General features: G+C 42.5%; 2 protein-coding genes across 10 annotated transcripts in view; both read left to right on the top strand.

Annotated features, from left to right (window-relative positions):
• The first annotated feature begins 125 nt into the window (after positions 1–125).
• atp5md (ATP synthase membrane subunit k) lies at positions 126–1,864 on the top strand. Of its 4 annotated transcripts, none has more exons than XM_023798671.2 (5): positions 126–229; positions 739–839; positions 1,023–1,118; positions 1,289–1,322; positions 1,702–1,864. In XM_023798671.2, exons 2-3 carry the CDS (start codon positions 753–755, stop codon positions 1,110–1,112), a joined length of 177 nt encoding a protein of 58 aa, XP_023654439.1. In that variant the 5' UTR covers positions 126–229; positions 739–752; the 3' UTR covers positions 1,113–1,118; positions 1,289–1,322; positions 1,702–1,864. The 4 variants fall into 4 exon arrangements, with proteins under 4 accessions (XP_023654439.1, XP_023654448.1, XP_023654430.1 ...); XM_023798680.2 differs by having other exon boundaries at positions 1,699–1,864; XM_023798662.2 differs by lacking the exon at positions 1,702–1,864 and having other exon boundaries at positions 1,289–1,386.
• Positions 1,865–3,639: 1,775 nt separating this feature from the next.
• Positions 3,640–15,074, top strand: part of pcgf6 (polycomb group ring finger 6) — a 29,403-nt gene continuing 17,968 nt past the window's right edge. For 2 of the 6 annotated variants that reach the window (XM_072703746.1, XM_072703744.1), the window contains exons 1-9: positions 3,640–4,386; positions 5,072–5,171; positions 5,687–5,783; positions 5,923–5,978; positions 6,091–6,150; positions 6,463–6,580; positions 9,078–9,105; positions 11,510–11,545; positions 11,702–11,800. In XM_072703746.1, the coding sequence (XP_072559847.1) occupies positions 4,144–4,386; positions 5,072–5,171; positions 5,687–5,783; positions 5,923–5,978; positions 6,091–6,150; positions 6,463–6,580; positions 9,078–9,105; positions 11,510–11,545; positions 11,702–11,800 (837 nt within the window). In that variant the 5' untranslated portion in view covers positions 3,640–4,143. The remainder of the gene's footprint in view (positions 4,387–5,071; positions 5,172–5,686; positions 5,784–5,922; positions 5,979–6,090; positions 6,151–6,462; positions 6,581–9,077; positions 9,106–11,509; positions 11,546–11,701; positions 11,801–15,074) is intronic. The other 4 variants (XM_072703748.1, XM_072703747.1, XM_023798632.2 and 1 more) reach the window with 4 other exon arrangements.

Raw genomic sequence — 15,074 nt, 5'->3', positions numbered from 1 at the left:
GTAACCAATAAAAAGGAATTATTCAAATGATTGGCATCACCGTTACTTAGGGCATAACTGTTGATTGACGTTTATTTTAACCAATAGATTGACAGAATACTTTTCCTATTCGCCTATCACATATCATGCAAATTAGTCATGTCACAAAAGGCGGGACTTCCTCTTCACAGTTTCCTTAACCGCTTTATGAAGGACATACTGTCAGGCTGAAGAGGAGATCGACTAGTAGGTATGGGTTCATTTATTTTGTGGAGGTTTGACAAGCATACTTCTTCTGCCTATATTTATTTGCTTTTTATAGTGTTCATTTTTTATTTATTGACTGCAGTAAATCGGACGATGTGTGGATTTATCTTGTCTCACCGATTACATAGCATCCAGCTAGCCGATCGGCTAATCACGGTGCAAAACGGTGATCATACTGGTTGTTTTGAATGTGTGAAAAAATAAGCTAACGTAAGGCGTTTATGACATATCCTCAACTCGTGTAAAACTGCAGCGAACTCGCTGACCATGGCTATCTCGTTAGCTAGACCTATAAGAACCTCTCCTTTGCTAGCAGGGCCTTTCACATCTATGTCATGTTTCTGCAATGGTTGGTTAATGTCGTAAATACAATAATGTATTTTTTTTTTTTACATAAATGAGCACGTTTTATGCAGTTTCAGCTCCGTTCTAAAGAAAAAATATTTATGCGATGAGTTTTTTACATTACTTCTTATGTCTTTTATACTACAGAGGCCGTATTCACCATGGCAGGACACGATGCTGGATCTCAACACCAGTTTACTGGTTTCTCAAAGTACTTCAATTCATATACCCTCCAGGGAAGGAAAAATGTAAGTTTTCTGTTTACCCCCAATATTTATTAAAATATACACATTAGATACAAATGCCTGCTTTGTTCCATGGCATGTTTTACATGTGTAATAACGTGGATAAGGCCAAAACCTTTGTGTTCTACCTTCTCTTCTACAGCTGTTTTCTGTTTAATAAATAACTGCTTTCATTGGATGTTTTAGTGTGTCCTGGCTACATATGCGGGGATTGCTGCAATTTTCCTCTACTTTAAACTGAAGCCTAAGAAACAGAAGCAAATTGCAGAAAAGTAAATATTGGTAAGTAATTGTAGATAAGTGAGCAATTCCTTCTTGCATGTGTAACGTTTTTTTTTCTAAATTAGTCTTTCAAAATGCCATGGTGCTTTAGTCTGGTTGAGATGTACAATTCTTGGATCGGTGTTAATCTTTTAAACTCCCCCCCCCCCCCCCCCCCTTCCTTTTCACAGGTTGTCCTGTCTGTGCTCTGTTGTATAGAGCAAGGTGAGGGTGATGTATGGCTTTGATCTCTTCAGTTGCAGAATAAATTGATACCCAACATAGAAAATGTCTTTATTTATATAACATCCCTCTATCAGGACTATACACACTTTCATAAACTTGGTAAAATAGATTAAAAATGGCTATGAGCAGAAGTCATTGAAAAGAGGAGTATCTTAAAAGTAAATCAGAATGTGGAGGAAAAGGAGTAAATTCAAACCACTTGTGGGGTGGCTTGTCATTTTCTTTTTAGGACAGTGTAAAAACTTACATTCAATCTTCAAGTCTGGGGATTAGAAGCACCTGCATCCAGACGTAGATTGCGGTGTGTAAAATGTAGATGAATAACAGGCCTTGATTTTCTTGTATATGTTCCCAGCAGGAGTTCCTGGGAGTTCTCTGCTAAATGGGCATGATCTGTCGTGGCTGTAAAATTCTCAGTTTCTATGTCCTCGAATACTTTGATGGAGTCCCAGAATCGCACTAAATTATCCATGGAACCCGTTGATGTTGGTATTAAAGCATGTTACATCTAAAAAGGAAAACTCATGGCATTTGTATTCAGGTTGTAAAATGAATATTCAAATGGTATTGAGACAAACCCTCTCCATCCCAGCTCAAAGGTGGCATCATGACCAAGAACATAAAGGACCAGACACACTAAACAATACAATGATAAATACAGTCTGATGTAGATATCAGGGAAAGTTCCATAAATTAATTCAAATCAGTAATCAAAAATCTAATAACATAAAGGGTGAAATTATGGTAGGGCTGTTTTGTTTATCTAGCCCATAATACAATTACAATACAATTGTTCTGTGGTGTATAAAATGAGAATCATGTTCTTGGTGGGTTTCCCCTTTAAGTGATAAATCCTCTTAATGCAACATGGAAGATTAGTGCAGCTTCCTTACCTGTCGGGACTGAAACTTACTCAATATACAAGGCCGCTGTGTCCATATAACATCTTAGACTCACTTGCTGTCTTTTTGTCCATTATCCTTTCCAGTCATCAGTCTTTGTGAATCAAGCTCAAATCTAGTACAAATACAGCATCAGTGAGCAGCTGACCAAATCAAAATTCAAGCAGTTGATTCACAGTGTCAGCAGATATTAGTGGAAAGGCTTAAACAGGTTATCCATAGTGAATGATTATTTGTTGCCTTCAGCCTTGTGTAACAGACCTATTGCACCTCACTGATGCTGTTTGTTGACCGTGGCCTCAACCTACCTGCAGCTGACTTGACAGAGCGCAGTATCTTGGGTGTGACACTCCACACACATGGTGGAATCTGCAGAGCCACCTGCTGTCAGACTGGAATCAACTGTGAAATCAACAGCAGTCACACAAGGACATTTTGAGAAAATCTACTCCGTAAACGGTCTTACTGTTTCTACACTCAACCTCATTGTTTTTACATAAGTTGTTTTGCTTACATTGTCATAAAATTGCTCCATATATATATATATTTTTTTTTTTTTTTTACCTTGTCCGCACTGAGAAATGAGTAAAAGCAGATGAACGGCAACGGCAGTTGAGTCCTCTGTGACAGTGACTCTTTATGCTCAACTGGTTGGTTGAAACAAAATCCTGGTCTGGATTTGTATTCTCTGGACCTGAAATCACCACCTCTGCTCAGGACCCTGTGTCAGTCCTTCAGCTCCAGAAAAGGAATTCTAATAGACAATCAAGGAGTTCAGCACCACATCATTAATATCACAACTAGACCATTACACGGACTTCAATGCTGCAAAAGGTACAGTTCTGTGCAAAAATCTTGGGCCGTGAAAGAAAATGATGTTCAGATGATCTTCATGTTGGTGTAGGACTATAAAATTATGTCCGTCAAAGCGTGTCAGCTTAGTCACTTCAAAACCTCTCTCCTAAAGTCACCACAGTATTTGCAGCAACCATCCAATACACCCATGTTTTGTCAATCGTGGGTCTTGAACTGCGTCGAAGTCTTGACTTGTTAACCTGAAACCTACAATCTACAATCCTAGCGGCGTTTTAAGTTTCTTTTTCGCCAGGGTCATAATTTTTTGCATATTCATGGCCTCTCTTTGTGATAGGGACTACGTGAATATAAAAAAGATTGTAAGAATAAATATAACCAAAACATATGTATACTGTGTCCACAAACACAAGAGATATGAAACAGTGAATCCGCACTTAGTGGTCAATTTCTCGAGTGCTCAATAAAACAGCAACCACTGATATAATCAAATTTCTCCACGCAAGATCAAGTAAAAACCGTTTACTCAAGGTTGTTCTTGTTCCATATACAGCACCATATCTATAACCATAGTATTTACGACAGCACATAGAATTTTGCGACAGTCGACATGGGGTTTACGTTAGGGATGTTGCAAATGATAGCTGGTTGTAAACTTGTGACAGAAAACACTACATGTATGATACAATAAATATTCAGAATTATATTTGTGTGTCAAAAAGCCGAGCAGACAACAAGTACCATACTGGGCTTTTAAACTTAATATGGTGGGTTTTGACCTAGATGTTCACCGCTGCCTTGCAAATGCTGTATGTCGCTGAGCCGTAGATGTATCAAATGCGGTGTGAAGTTGGTTTATTGTTTTTATGTTAAATATGCCGAAGTCTTGTAAATATGTCGAAGGATGTCTGGAATAACTAATTTAAAAATATCAACCCTGTCAAAAACGGGAGCGGAATAAAAACTACAAAGTCCATATTGCCTCCGCGGTTGTCCTGGTGCCACGCGCACCTGTTGCCACGGCGCCGGCTGTCAGTTTCTTCTTTCACACTTCGCCCTGGACGACGGCGACAAAGTGAGACGGGATGGAAGCGAAAGACGAGCAGATTCTTCGCGGTGACCCGCCGGAGAGCCCGAGCGGCGTAACGGGGAAGGACACCGCTGGGGAAGCCATGGACCTAGAAGCGGAGGCTGGAGACCCGGAGGCTGAGGAGGTGGAGGCGGGCGTCGAGGGCTTCCCCCGTCCCTGTACATCCTGGGAGCGACGCGCCGGACCGAGCAGCTCCGAGGAGTCGCAGGCCTTCGGCTCAAATGATGAGACCGACGAGGTAAAATGGCAGGTGACATTTTATCATACCCCCCGCCCCGTTTATGTGGATTTAGCGGACTGGTGTTGTACAATTGTAGTGCTGCAGGAGAAAAGTAGGAAGTCCCAGGAACAAAAGTGGTATGGACCCTTTAGGTGATAATTTCAGAATGATTAAGGTGTCCAAAAGTCCATTTGGATCCAGCTGCTCTAATGTCAAAAGGGCAATTGTCAGTATTTTTTACATACCTCTCAGGTGTCTGGAAATAGTAATTTCACAATTCCATTAGGCTAAATATGGAGCTGAAGTAGTGTCTGAGACTATGGACTGACTAGCTGAAGGTTATATGCACTGTTGGGTTAGTTACTCACAAAAGTAACCCATTACGGAGAGAGGTGGAAAGTTCAGGTCCAGAAATTACAAATCCAGACCCAGTTTTGGTTTCAACCCATCAGTTGAGTATAAAGAGTCACAGTCACAGAGTGCTCAGCTGGGTGGTTGAAACAAACCTTGGTCTGGAGTTGTACTTTCTGGACCTGAACTTTCCACCTCTCTGAAATTACTTTTGTGAGTAACTTCCCCAACACTGGTTATAGGTTCAAGTCCCAGGGTCCTGCGGTAGCAGGCCGTAGGTGGCTCTTTTCTGTGGTGGAGTTAAAGAGTACCCTGTCATGTCTGAGTGTTTTATAAACATCCTGTCTTTCAGCACTCCTTTCCTTTGGCAGAGCTGTTCCCCTACATTTGCTGCACTATTTGTAAGGGATTCTTCATAGAAGCCACAACCATCACAGAATGCCTGCACACATGTGAGTGGATTTAATCTAAGGCCATCTTTGGAAGTCTGTGTATTTCTGCTTTAGGCCATTTTGTGCTCCATATTATCTGCTCAGATTTAAGGCAAACGAATGACTGGTATTGGAGAATCATCTGTCCGTCCATCCTTTTTCTAATTGCTTGTTTAGAGTCGGGTTGGGTGGGTTGGTTGGGGAGCAGGGGGAGACGGGTTGGAACCTATCCCAGCAGAGAGCACAACACTGGGGCCTAAGAGAGTCCTGTGTGGTGTAATTATGGCATCTCAAAAATAGTCTGCAAACCCCTAGATGTTCTTTAAAAGTCCCATTCTTTCAAATCGGGCATTTTGTGTTGGCTTCTTAAAAATTATTGCTATATTTAACTAATTGTACTAGTGTGTTCACACAGGAGCAGGACTGAAATAGTACAGTTTTAAATGTAAACCTTTTGGATTTTTTGTGTTTGCAGGTTCTAAGTAAAAAGGAATGTGTTTCTGGGTTTAATGGCTTTTCACTATGTTTCGTTTTAGTCTGTAAGAGCTGCATCGTCAAGCACTTCTTTTACAGCAATAGATGTCCTAATTGCAACGTTGTCGTACATCAGACGCAGCCACTGTACAATATCAGGTACCGTGACGTTTTGTAACATGGTCAAATATGTGACATGCAAGGTGGCAGAAGAGCAGTCAGTAGCAGCAGCCATTACTAACTGCGTGGATGTCATGCCAGTGATTTTTTTTGAGGAAACTCTTGTACTCCTGTTCAGACTCGACAGACAACTGCAGGACATTGTCTTCAAGATGATCCCCCATCTGGAAGAAAGTGCGTACTGAAATTTACCTTGTGTTTAAAAAAATCTATTTTGATTTTGTCTTTCCTGGTTGCATGCTATTCACATCTTCTCATATATATAAATATATATTGGTTTTTCAAGGAGAAAGAGAAAGAATGCAAAGTTTTTACAAAGAGAGAGGACTTGAGGTACCAAAGCCTGGTGAGGATATTATCCTATTCATTATTTATAAAGTGATCCATCCATTCATCCATTCATGTTCCATAACTGCTTATAAAGTTATAAAGTTTTGTAGAATTGCATTATACTTACAGCATATAACACAATGATGAATCAGTGCTTCACTCTCTTGTGGTTAAATATTGTAAGATTTATCACTGAAGGCATTGTGACAGGTCCTCGACATTTGTATTAATTATTATTTAATTAGTTCTCAGACGCTTTTATGTTTTGGAAACATATCATTAAATTGAGCGGCTGTCCTTTCCTGGCAATCTGTGTATTCACTTGCAGTGGGTCCTTCTCCTGTGGCGTCCGCAAAGGCCCCGAAGCAGAAGAAGAGCCCGCTGGCCCAGTCAGGGTTCACCATCCCGTCAGAGCTGGACGTCTCGCTCGTGCTGGAGTTTGTGGGGTGAGTCAGCCCCTTTCCTCTGCTACTTGTTGGCCATGAGCAGAGTCCTGGGTGGCATCCTATAATAATTCTGTATTCTCTTTGTTGCTCATCCATGAGAAATAAATGTAATAAACTTTTTAATTAGACCAGAGGCTACGGACACCGTTACACAAATTCAAATAAATTCAATTCGTTTTTATATAGCGACCAAAAATAAAGGCGCTTTACATGGGCGTGTTGTACTACATCGCTACACCATACAGTATATACAGAATAATACAAAAACAGAAAAAGGGGAAGACAAAGAAAGTAAATATGAAAGAAGAAAATCAAATACATCATCAAGGGGGAACCGGGGAACCCCTTTAATATTTTAATGTTCTGTGAATTAGGTGACGATGCTGGTATTTCACGGGCCACAGGTTGAAAGCACATCATCTATCTTTCAAATAGTTTTGCTAAAATATCGTTTAGAAAAGACTGTTATGGTTCATCTAGACATGGTAACTGCACTTCTCTCTTCTAACGTTTCACTGCTCATCCAAGCAGCTTCTTCAGTCTGTGACTGATGTGTCCAGATGTGCTCATTCCTCTAGTTCTCTTGCAATCTGTGCATTGTGCTTATCTTGGAATCTGTGATATATGCCTACGATTTACTGTTAGTGTCACTGCAAGTGGTCCGACATCATCGCTGTGTTCTCCCACCCAGTAAACTTACACCAGGGCACCAGTATGTGTGACCAGCTCAGATGGTCTATTCAGATAGAAAATGTCGGCCATTGCGGCTTGGAAACCTCCCACTTCCCTGAAAACGCCCATGCTCCTCTGCTCCCTCAGGGGGACCTGGGCGTGAACCTGCCACATACCCTGTTAACCAGTAGATGGAGCCATGGTGACAAAAAATCAACTTTTCTCTAATTGTTGAAGTCTTCCATTGTAAACATTTATTTCTGTTCAATTAAAAACAGATTTTTATGTCACTGTGGGTAGGATGCTTAAAAAAACTAAATCATTTTTCCCCATTTAAAATTAGAGATGCACCGATACCGATATTCGGATCGGTATCGGCGCCGATCCAGACCTATTTGACGGATCGGGTGTCGGCCATGCGTGACCGATCCACGTCCTATACTTACTTATTTAGTTTTTGGCAATCAATCGCAAAACAGCTCTTTCCCATTTTACATGTGTTTTTTGCGGCATTCAAATCGAACGCTATCGCTGCCCCTCAGTCTTTTTTGCTACTCAGTGGGTGTTAGTACAGTGATTTCCACCTGCTCTGACGTCAAGCGCATACCCTTCGCAGTACGAGGCGTGTAGGATAAAACGTGACGATCTGGGAGTATTTTACGCTTTTAACAGAAACCAGTAGCACAGCGATTTGCAATCTATGTAAAAAAAAAAAAAAAAAAGTTTTGAATTGGGAATGGCCGTTTAATGGACAATCCCATTTAATAAAGCGCCCGCAACTGCGAGACAAAGCAAAGCAATGGATGGTTTGGGAGTCGCTAACTTAATTGGACTGTTTTGCGAACTCGCTGTAGCTTGTGATACAAGAGGGGCTGCCATCGCAACAAAAGTGTAACTGCACTGACGCCAATGGGAGAAAAACGGTGTTAAATTTTAAGCATTCGCCACTTGTGTATACTTGCTTTGAAGATATTCACATTGAACTGCAAATGCCTCAAAAACGCTTAAAACAAACGAGGTGGAACAATACGTTATGTATGTTTGAAGTAGCCTAATTAAATATTTTTTGTCATACATTTTTTCCATCTGTATTTACTAGCTTAAAAAATTAATATATAAAATATAACAAAGTAAAAAGAGCTCTTGCATCGGAATCGGATCGGAACTGAAAAAATGTGGATCGCCCATCTCTATTTAAAATTTAGGACACCTAAAGGAGACGTTAGATCTTTCAGAATAATCTCCTGCCAGTGAAGTGCAATGTGCTTTGCATTTCATCTTAACACAGTCCTGCCCTGTATCCAGCTTTAATGAATGTGCATCCTTGGCTTCAGTGTTGATGTCCTTGGCAGGGCTGAAGACCATTGATTTAGGATGAGCTTTCAGACACATTGCAGTTTTACATCTGGTGTGTCTGGCATTGCATTAATTAGCAAGCACTTTGTCACCTGTCCCCATCCGTATTTTTTAATAGATATTTGGCAATTGCACAATGACACATAGCTGCTCGATGCCTTTACTGCCTACTATTCATTAATTACTATGCATGAGAAGGATACAATTAGCATCATGTCGATATCTTCCACAGTGTTGAAGCAGTAATTTGCATGCACCCACTAAATAGTGTGTGAATTTCGCTTGATAATACCTGCCGTCGGTTGTAATTTTGTGTCACCATTATTTTCTAAATTGCTGACTTTTAATTAACTGTGTATTTTAATTTATAATTTCCTTTGTGATGCTGATTAATGGATGACTTAATTGACATTCTTAAATGTCATAAACATGGATTTTTTTAAATGTTCTTTTTTCTCTTCTTTAACAGAGCAGAAGAGGGCATTGACAACTACAAGGTAATGTTTGAAGGTCCACTCCCCCCCCCCCCCCACCCCCGAATGTTTGTTTTGGGTATCAGGGCAGTTTTGAGACAATGTGGGGTCCCAGCGCATTAATATCAGAGCAGTCAGCGCCTCAGTAACAACTGATTCATGGTCACTCTCACGCCACTAAAACGGGCCGTTTCTAAGGTCCATGCTGGCTGTTCCGGAGCAGGGTTCTGTTGGTGAGCGCCGTGAATCTTCGAGGTGTGCGCAGCAGGCGGTAATAATACGCCTCGCCCCCCCCGTCTGCCTTGTGAAATCGAACATCCCTGCTGTAGGTTCGGGGCGTGGCAGCCGACAGGCTACATCGCCAGCGCGCATAAGTTTTGTGAAAAACCCATTTGCTTTCTTTTACCAATGTGGTCAAACTCAGATTAAACTTGGTGTCTGTATTTGATTTATTCCACATTTTTATATCATTATGTGGCTCTGTTTAAATGCAGGTATGTAGAAGATTGGTGGATGTTTTGCAGAAAACATTTTTTATGAGGGCTGGCTTCATTAAAAATGTTTCGGCATGATCGTCTGCGGCTCCCGCGAGCAGCATATTTTTCTTAGTTCTCCTTCAAGCAGATGATGCAAAGCATGAACCCTGAGACTATTTTCAGAGAGACCGTGTAGTTTTGTTCTTGTCTGCATAATTTAATATGCTTCTGCCTTGTTGAATATTAAGTGCACAGCAAGGCTATAGAAGTGTTAGTAGGTCTGGGTCTTTTTTGGTTCCATCTGACAGCAGTATAATCTGTTTAAGGATTTTTTTTCTTAAGGAAGGAGTGGCATGAAAGTCCGATTGACCGTGACACCGCCTGCTCTGTCTCCGTCTCTGTGAGCATGCAGCTACTTGGCTTCTTGCCCGCCCTTGGTCTCGCTTAGCCGATTGGGAAAACCCTAAACTAAATAAAGCCCAGACTAAAGCATTTTTAACTAAAAATAAAATAAAAAGCCTTCTCCTTTTCTCCTCCATCCCCCAGTTTATTTTCAAAATATGTTTTATGGTCCACATGACTTGGCAGACTGGGTTGACTGGGGGGGCTGGGGATGGAGTGGCGGGGGGGCTGGGGTGGGGGGTCCTGCCCTATGCGGCTTCCTGCAGACAGGGCTTAGCGGCTAAGGTAAGACATACAAAGCGGCTCAGCTGCCTCCCTCTGCTGCCCACTTTATCGAGGTGCCGTAAGAAGATTACAGGCAGGGTGGCGACATGAATGTGGGGCACGTGGACATGGGAGGTAGCCCGTCTTTTTTGCCCTAATACCCAGGGCAGTGTCCTTATTACCCCTTTGGTTTCCGTATATTCTATATTTCCTTGGTTTCTGCCCCTTTCCCAATATGATCCTTTAAAATGATGCAGGATTTTTGAGATTTTTAGCAAATGAAAAGAAGAGACGTAGATTCTCAGAAGGCCCGCTCTCGTGGTCGCAGTCACGTTCAGGCTTCCTGTCTGTCCATGGATGCCGCCCCTTTAACCATTTTCAGCAGCCTTGGCAGGAAAAGCTAAAGGAGATGATAGATGCAGACTAGGCGTGTCGATTTTACTGCACTGCTGGTGTCCTGCGAATCGATTCCTGCACGCTTGCGGCTTTTCACACCAAAGAAGAGCGCTAAGGTGGACAGTCTGAACAGGAGCCCTTACTTTTGCTGTTGTTCCTGTAAAATTTCACCCTTCTAATTCTGTTTTTTTAAACCAGCTTTTTTTGTGAATATTTTCTCAAGATACCACTTACAGTAGCCCCCCTTGAGTATATTTCCCGGAACAGTGACAGTGATATTAAAATACAGTAGCCCCCCATCTGCGGTTCCAATATCTGCGGTTTCAGTTATCTGTGGTTTACTTCAGTAAAAACTGTAACAGTTTTTTTCGTTGTCCCATCATCCTTTGAGGCGTATAAAAAAACATGATTTTTATTGCTCTGTCATCTCTTAATACGTGATTTTTTTTGTCTTTGCTCTAGTGTCTCTTGAAAATTAAGCTAAAACGTCAGAATCCCTTTCATTTGCTTTTTCGAGAGAGTACAGTTGTACCATACTATATAATAATGTACAATGTGCTTTATTACTGCTGTATATAATGTTGATAATATCTTACTGTGTGTAAATTAACAATTACCATATGTAAGTACACGAAAATCACATATATCTGGCATCCACGGATGGTTTGCTGTTTCAGCTATCCACGGTAGGTCATGGAACATCACCCATGGATACGGGGAGGGGGGGGGGGGCTACTGTATTTTAATATCACTGTCACTGTTCCGGGAAATATACTCAAGGGTTGAAATATGTAACTAAGTGGTCTTGGAGGAAGTTGCAAATTCATAACACTGGACCCTAAAATGAACTTAAGGATAAACCAAACTTTAGTGTTTATGTTCATTTTCAGGCTCGTCTTTCATTATGGGTACTGGGCCAGACGGAGGTGTGTGAACTCGCTCAGCTATGACCTTTATTATTGACTTATTGATGTGTTGGGGCTGCAGTGTAGAAATCTCAATTGTTGGCGTGTGATTATCTATAGTATTGCTGAGCTGGCGTTGGCCTCTGACCCCTGCTTTTCATTTTGGCTTCCATGCAGCCCCTGGAGAGGAAGTACGTGCGGGTGTCGGGGGAGGCTACCATCCACCATGTGGAGCTCTTCATCAGGAGGAAGATGGAGCTGAACCCTGCCTGTCAGGTGGGCTCCTGTCTCTTTTAGAAATGTCACAGGGTCATCGGTCAATTATGCACTTATTAAATTGGTTCGTCGTTCTGGTTCCCATCGTTTAGGCACGAGATACTGCGATGTTTTCCCTCGATTCTGATACTAATGAGCGCCCCATGGCCGTCACACTGATGGAATCTTCCGTCACGTTCCATCGTTAATAAACAAGCAGCCTGGGAGCGTCTTCCAGGGGCCGTCTGAGGTCTTCCATGATGTTGGCCGACAGACGGGGCAGAGGAGCAGACAGGCGTGGGGCTCGCTGCTGCCCGTGGGCTTTGCAGAGCGCCGAGCTCACGGTGCCAACGGGATGCTTTGACCCCACTGTGCACTGAAATGACTGGTGGGTCGCCAGTAAAATATATGGACAGCAGAGAATCAGAATTCTAGCATTACATAAGAGCAAATATTTCTACGAAGTTACTACTGGGTATATGGATTAAATCCAGATAAACACTGTTATTGACCTATGGAAGGGTGGCACAGTGGCTCACTCAATAGCACTGCTGCTTCACACTTATAGGATTGGAATTCTGAGTCTCCAATAAGCAAAGACACACTGTCAGACTAATTGGTGTCAAAATTGCCTGTAGTTAGTGTGTGTGGACCGGGGCAGGTTTGTTATTTCTGTGGTCTCCCCCCCGATGTTTCACAAACTGAATAAATAGTTGGTGAGCAGAGTCAGAAGATGGTAGCTAGCTGGTTAGCAGAACATGCTGCTAAACCATCTCCTAAATAAGGAGTTTATTTGATATTTAGTTTAGTAACTGTTCGTGGCCAATAAGCGGCTCTGCACAAGCGTGTGTTCTCAGTGGTGGTGTGCGTGTGAACTGGTGTCCTGTCCTGAGCGTACCCCAGTCCTGTGCTACCTCAGTTAGGCTCAAGGTGCCCTTGTGAACTGACCAGAATAAGCAGTTGGAAGATTGATGGATGATCTGTAGCACTTTGGGGGTAGGAGTAATTCTCCCTGCAAGGAATGCTGGGTGTGTTGTTTTGTAGGAAAGGCTGGTACATACAATCTGACAGTGATACATTTCGACCTTAAGGCATTAAGGATTCATTGACTTCCTGCAAACTCAGAGCATGGCATACCCTTATTCTCAATTCAGATTCTGTCCTTGAGCTTCCGTTGGATTGTCAAGCGATTTTTAACCTGACGCTTAATTAAAATCGCTACTTGTGGCACGTAATACTTGTCACAGATCTTGATCTCTTTTCATCTCTGCAGTAACTGATGAGTCAGTCTTTCTCCTCTCACTCGCCGTGTCGAGGAACCTCAGCAATTCGTGAGGTGTGACTCTCAGACACATTGGGAAGGCACCCAAGGGAGAGAGACTGCTCAGGTATAAAATTTACAAACATGAAGGGCTGTTTCTGTAGAGATTAACCCTCGCTGCAATGTTGAAACAAAAGGAAGAAGCGGTAATAGGGCTGTTGGTTCTTCCGTGTTCAATCATTCATGTTAATAGCTAGAGTAAATTAATTAAGCAGCACATTGCTTATGCACTATTGCTTATGCACTAGTGGAGTGTAGTGGGGAACTTGTGTACAGGCATGGGTAGGACACCTACAAGCTCATGAAATACTGTGTAATTCTTCACATGCACTTCCTCTTAGATATTTTCTCACGTGCATCAGAAAATGCAATAACCCCGATGTCTTCACTTCACCACTTTGTTAAATAAGAAGGTTATCCTGATGTTTATAAGTTACTTCAGATGCTACATGGTTGCCAGAATCAAGTGGTTGCTTCCTGTTTTAATGGTGCGACTGTCAGATCTTATGCAAAATTTGGGGACTGCTGCACAATGTCGAATGGAATAGTGATACTTCATTCATCCCTGTGGTGAAACTAGGTTAGTTTTTGAATATCTCACCTTGCTCTACATGAGACACACACAGATACCCCAGCCTCTCTTTTAAACAAAAAAAAAAAGATTCAGTAATTGTGCTCAGATTTATCTACAGAAGTTCCCTCCATTTTACCAGTAGATTGTGAGGCCAGGGCTGTTCTCAAACATTATATTTTACATATTTAGCCGACCCTTTTGTTCAAGGTGACATACTATTGAGGCAACTATCCATCCATTATTGTACCCACTTATTCCCGACTGGGGTCACAGAGCCTATCCCGGAAACAACAGGCGTAGGCAGGAACCAACACACAACTACAGGGCCAATTTAGACAGCCTACGTTGCACTCTTTTGGACTGTGGGAGGAAACCAGAGTCCCTGGCGAAAACAGGGAGCGCGTGCGAACTCCACACAGAAAGGACCCGGGACCGAACCTGGGACCTTCTCGCTGTGCCACCATGCCGCCCCTGTTGAGGCAACTAGCACATTACAATGGTGTGAGCTGTCAAGGAATCGACTAGGCAAAAGTGCAGGAGCTACACAATCTTCTAAATAGGTTGCAGGAATCGCTTCTCTCTTGTAGGGAAGTTTAATGCCTGTTATACATTTTGGTAAGTTATTCAGTTCCCCTTTAACATGTCATAGTGGGCAGTGAGCACAGTCTTGATCATTGTAGGCACCAACCAAATGTCCTTCCCTCCCCTAGACTCCATGATGAGAATGTAAATTTGAAATATAGATAATATATAAAAAAGCATCGAAGATTGTCTGACCCATGCATGCAGCTTCTGGTAAGCAGTCCAAGCAGGCTTTGCTTTGTAAAAGTCTCCTGTTGAGTGACTCCCACCCAAAGTGCTGCACTCAGAGAGGGACGGGGAAGGGCGGGGGGGTGTTGAATTTTGCTCGGTCAAGCGTGACAGTGGCTTTTGGGGAGTACAGGCCGCCTTGGTCTGCGTGCTCTATGGAAACGTGGCTTTGAATAATTCACATGCCTCCATCAGTAATAGCAGCACATTCTCTGGGGAAAAGGCCAGCGTTATCTGTGCGGAGGGTAGGGTGTGCAGGTTGGAGCGACACGGCACCAAAGAGCCATTGCAGTATCCAAAGGCACATTTTAATCAGTTGGCAAAGGATGGACTGCACAACAAAACAACTTTAATGGAAACTTCGATGCTTTGCTGCCTCTCCTAGCCTGGAACTAACATGCAAACTTACATTTTCATTTGACCCGACAGAATCCTCAAGACAAGTAGTTTGTGTGTCTGGTTACCGGTCCTGCCTCCAGGTGTGCAGAGACTTACCAGAGGCTATAGGCTACATCCACCTTCGCAGTTTAGGTGTAAGCTGTTTGGTCTGCATAGTGCCCCTGGAGCTGCTGCTCTGACCGCCCTCTTAT

Source organism: Paramormyrops kingsleyae, chromosome 20, assembly GCF_048594095.1.
Source record: "Paramormyrops kingsleyae isolate MSU_618 chromosome 20, PKINGS_0.4, whole genome shotgun sequence".
Lineage (NCBI taxonomy): Eukaryota > Metazoa > Chordata > Actinopteri > Osteoglossiformes > Mormyridae > Paramormyrops > Paramormyrops kingsleyae.
Note: the sequence above shows the minus strand (reverse complement) of the source record. Positions and strands in the feature narration are given on the sequence as shown.

Coding starts and splice junctions, on each gene's coding strand:
- atp5md (XM_023798671.2), top strand. CDS start 753: ATGGCAGGACACGATGCTGGATCTCAACACCAGTTTACTGGTTTCTCA. Junction 840..1,022: donor CCCTCCAGGGAAGGAAAAAT/GTAAGTTTTCTG, acceptor TGGATGTTTTAG/TGTGTCCTGGCTACATATGC.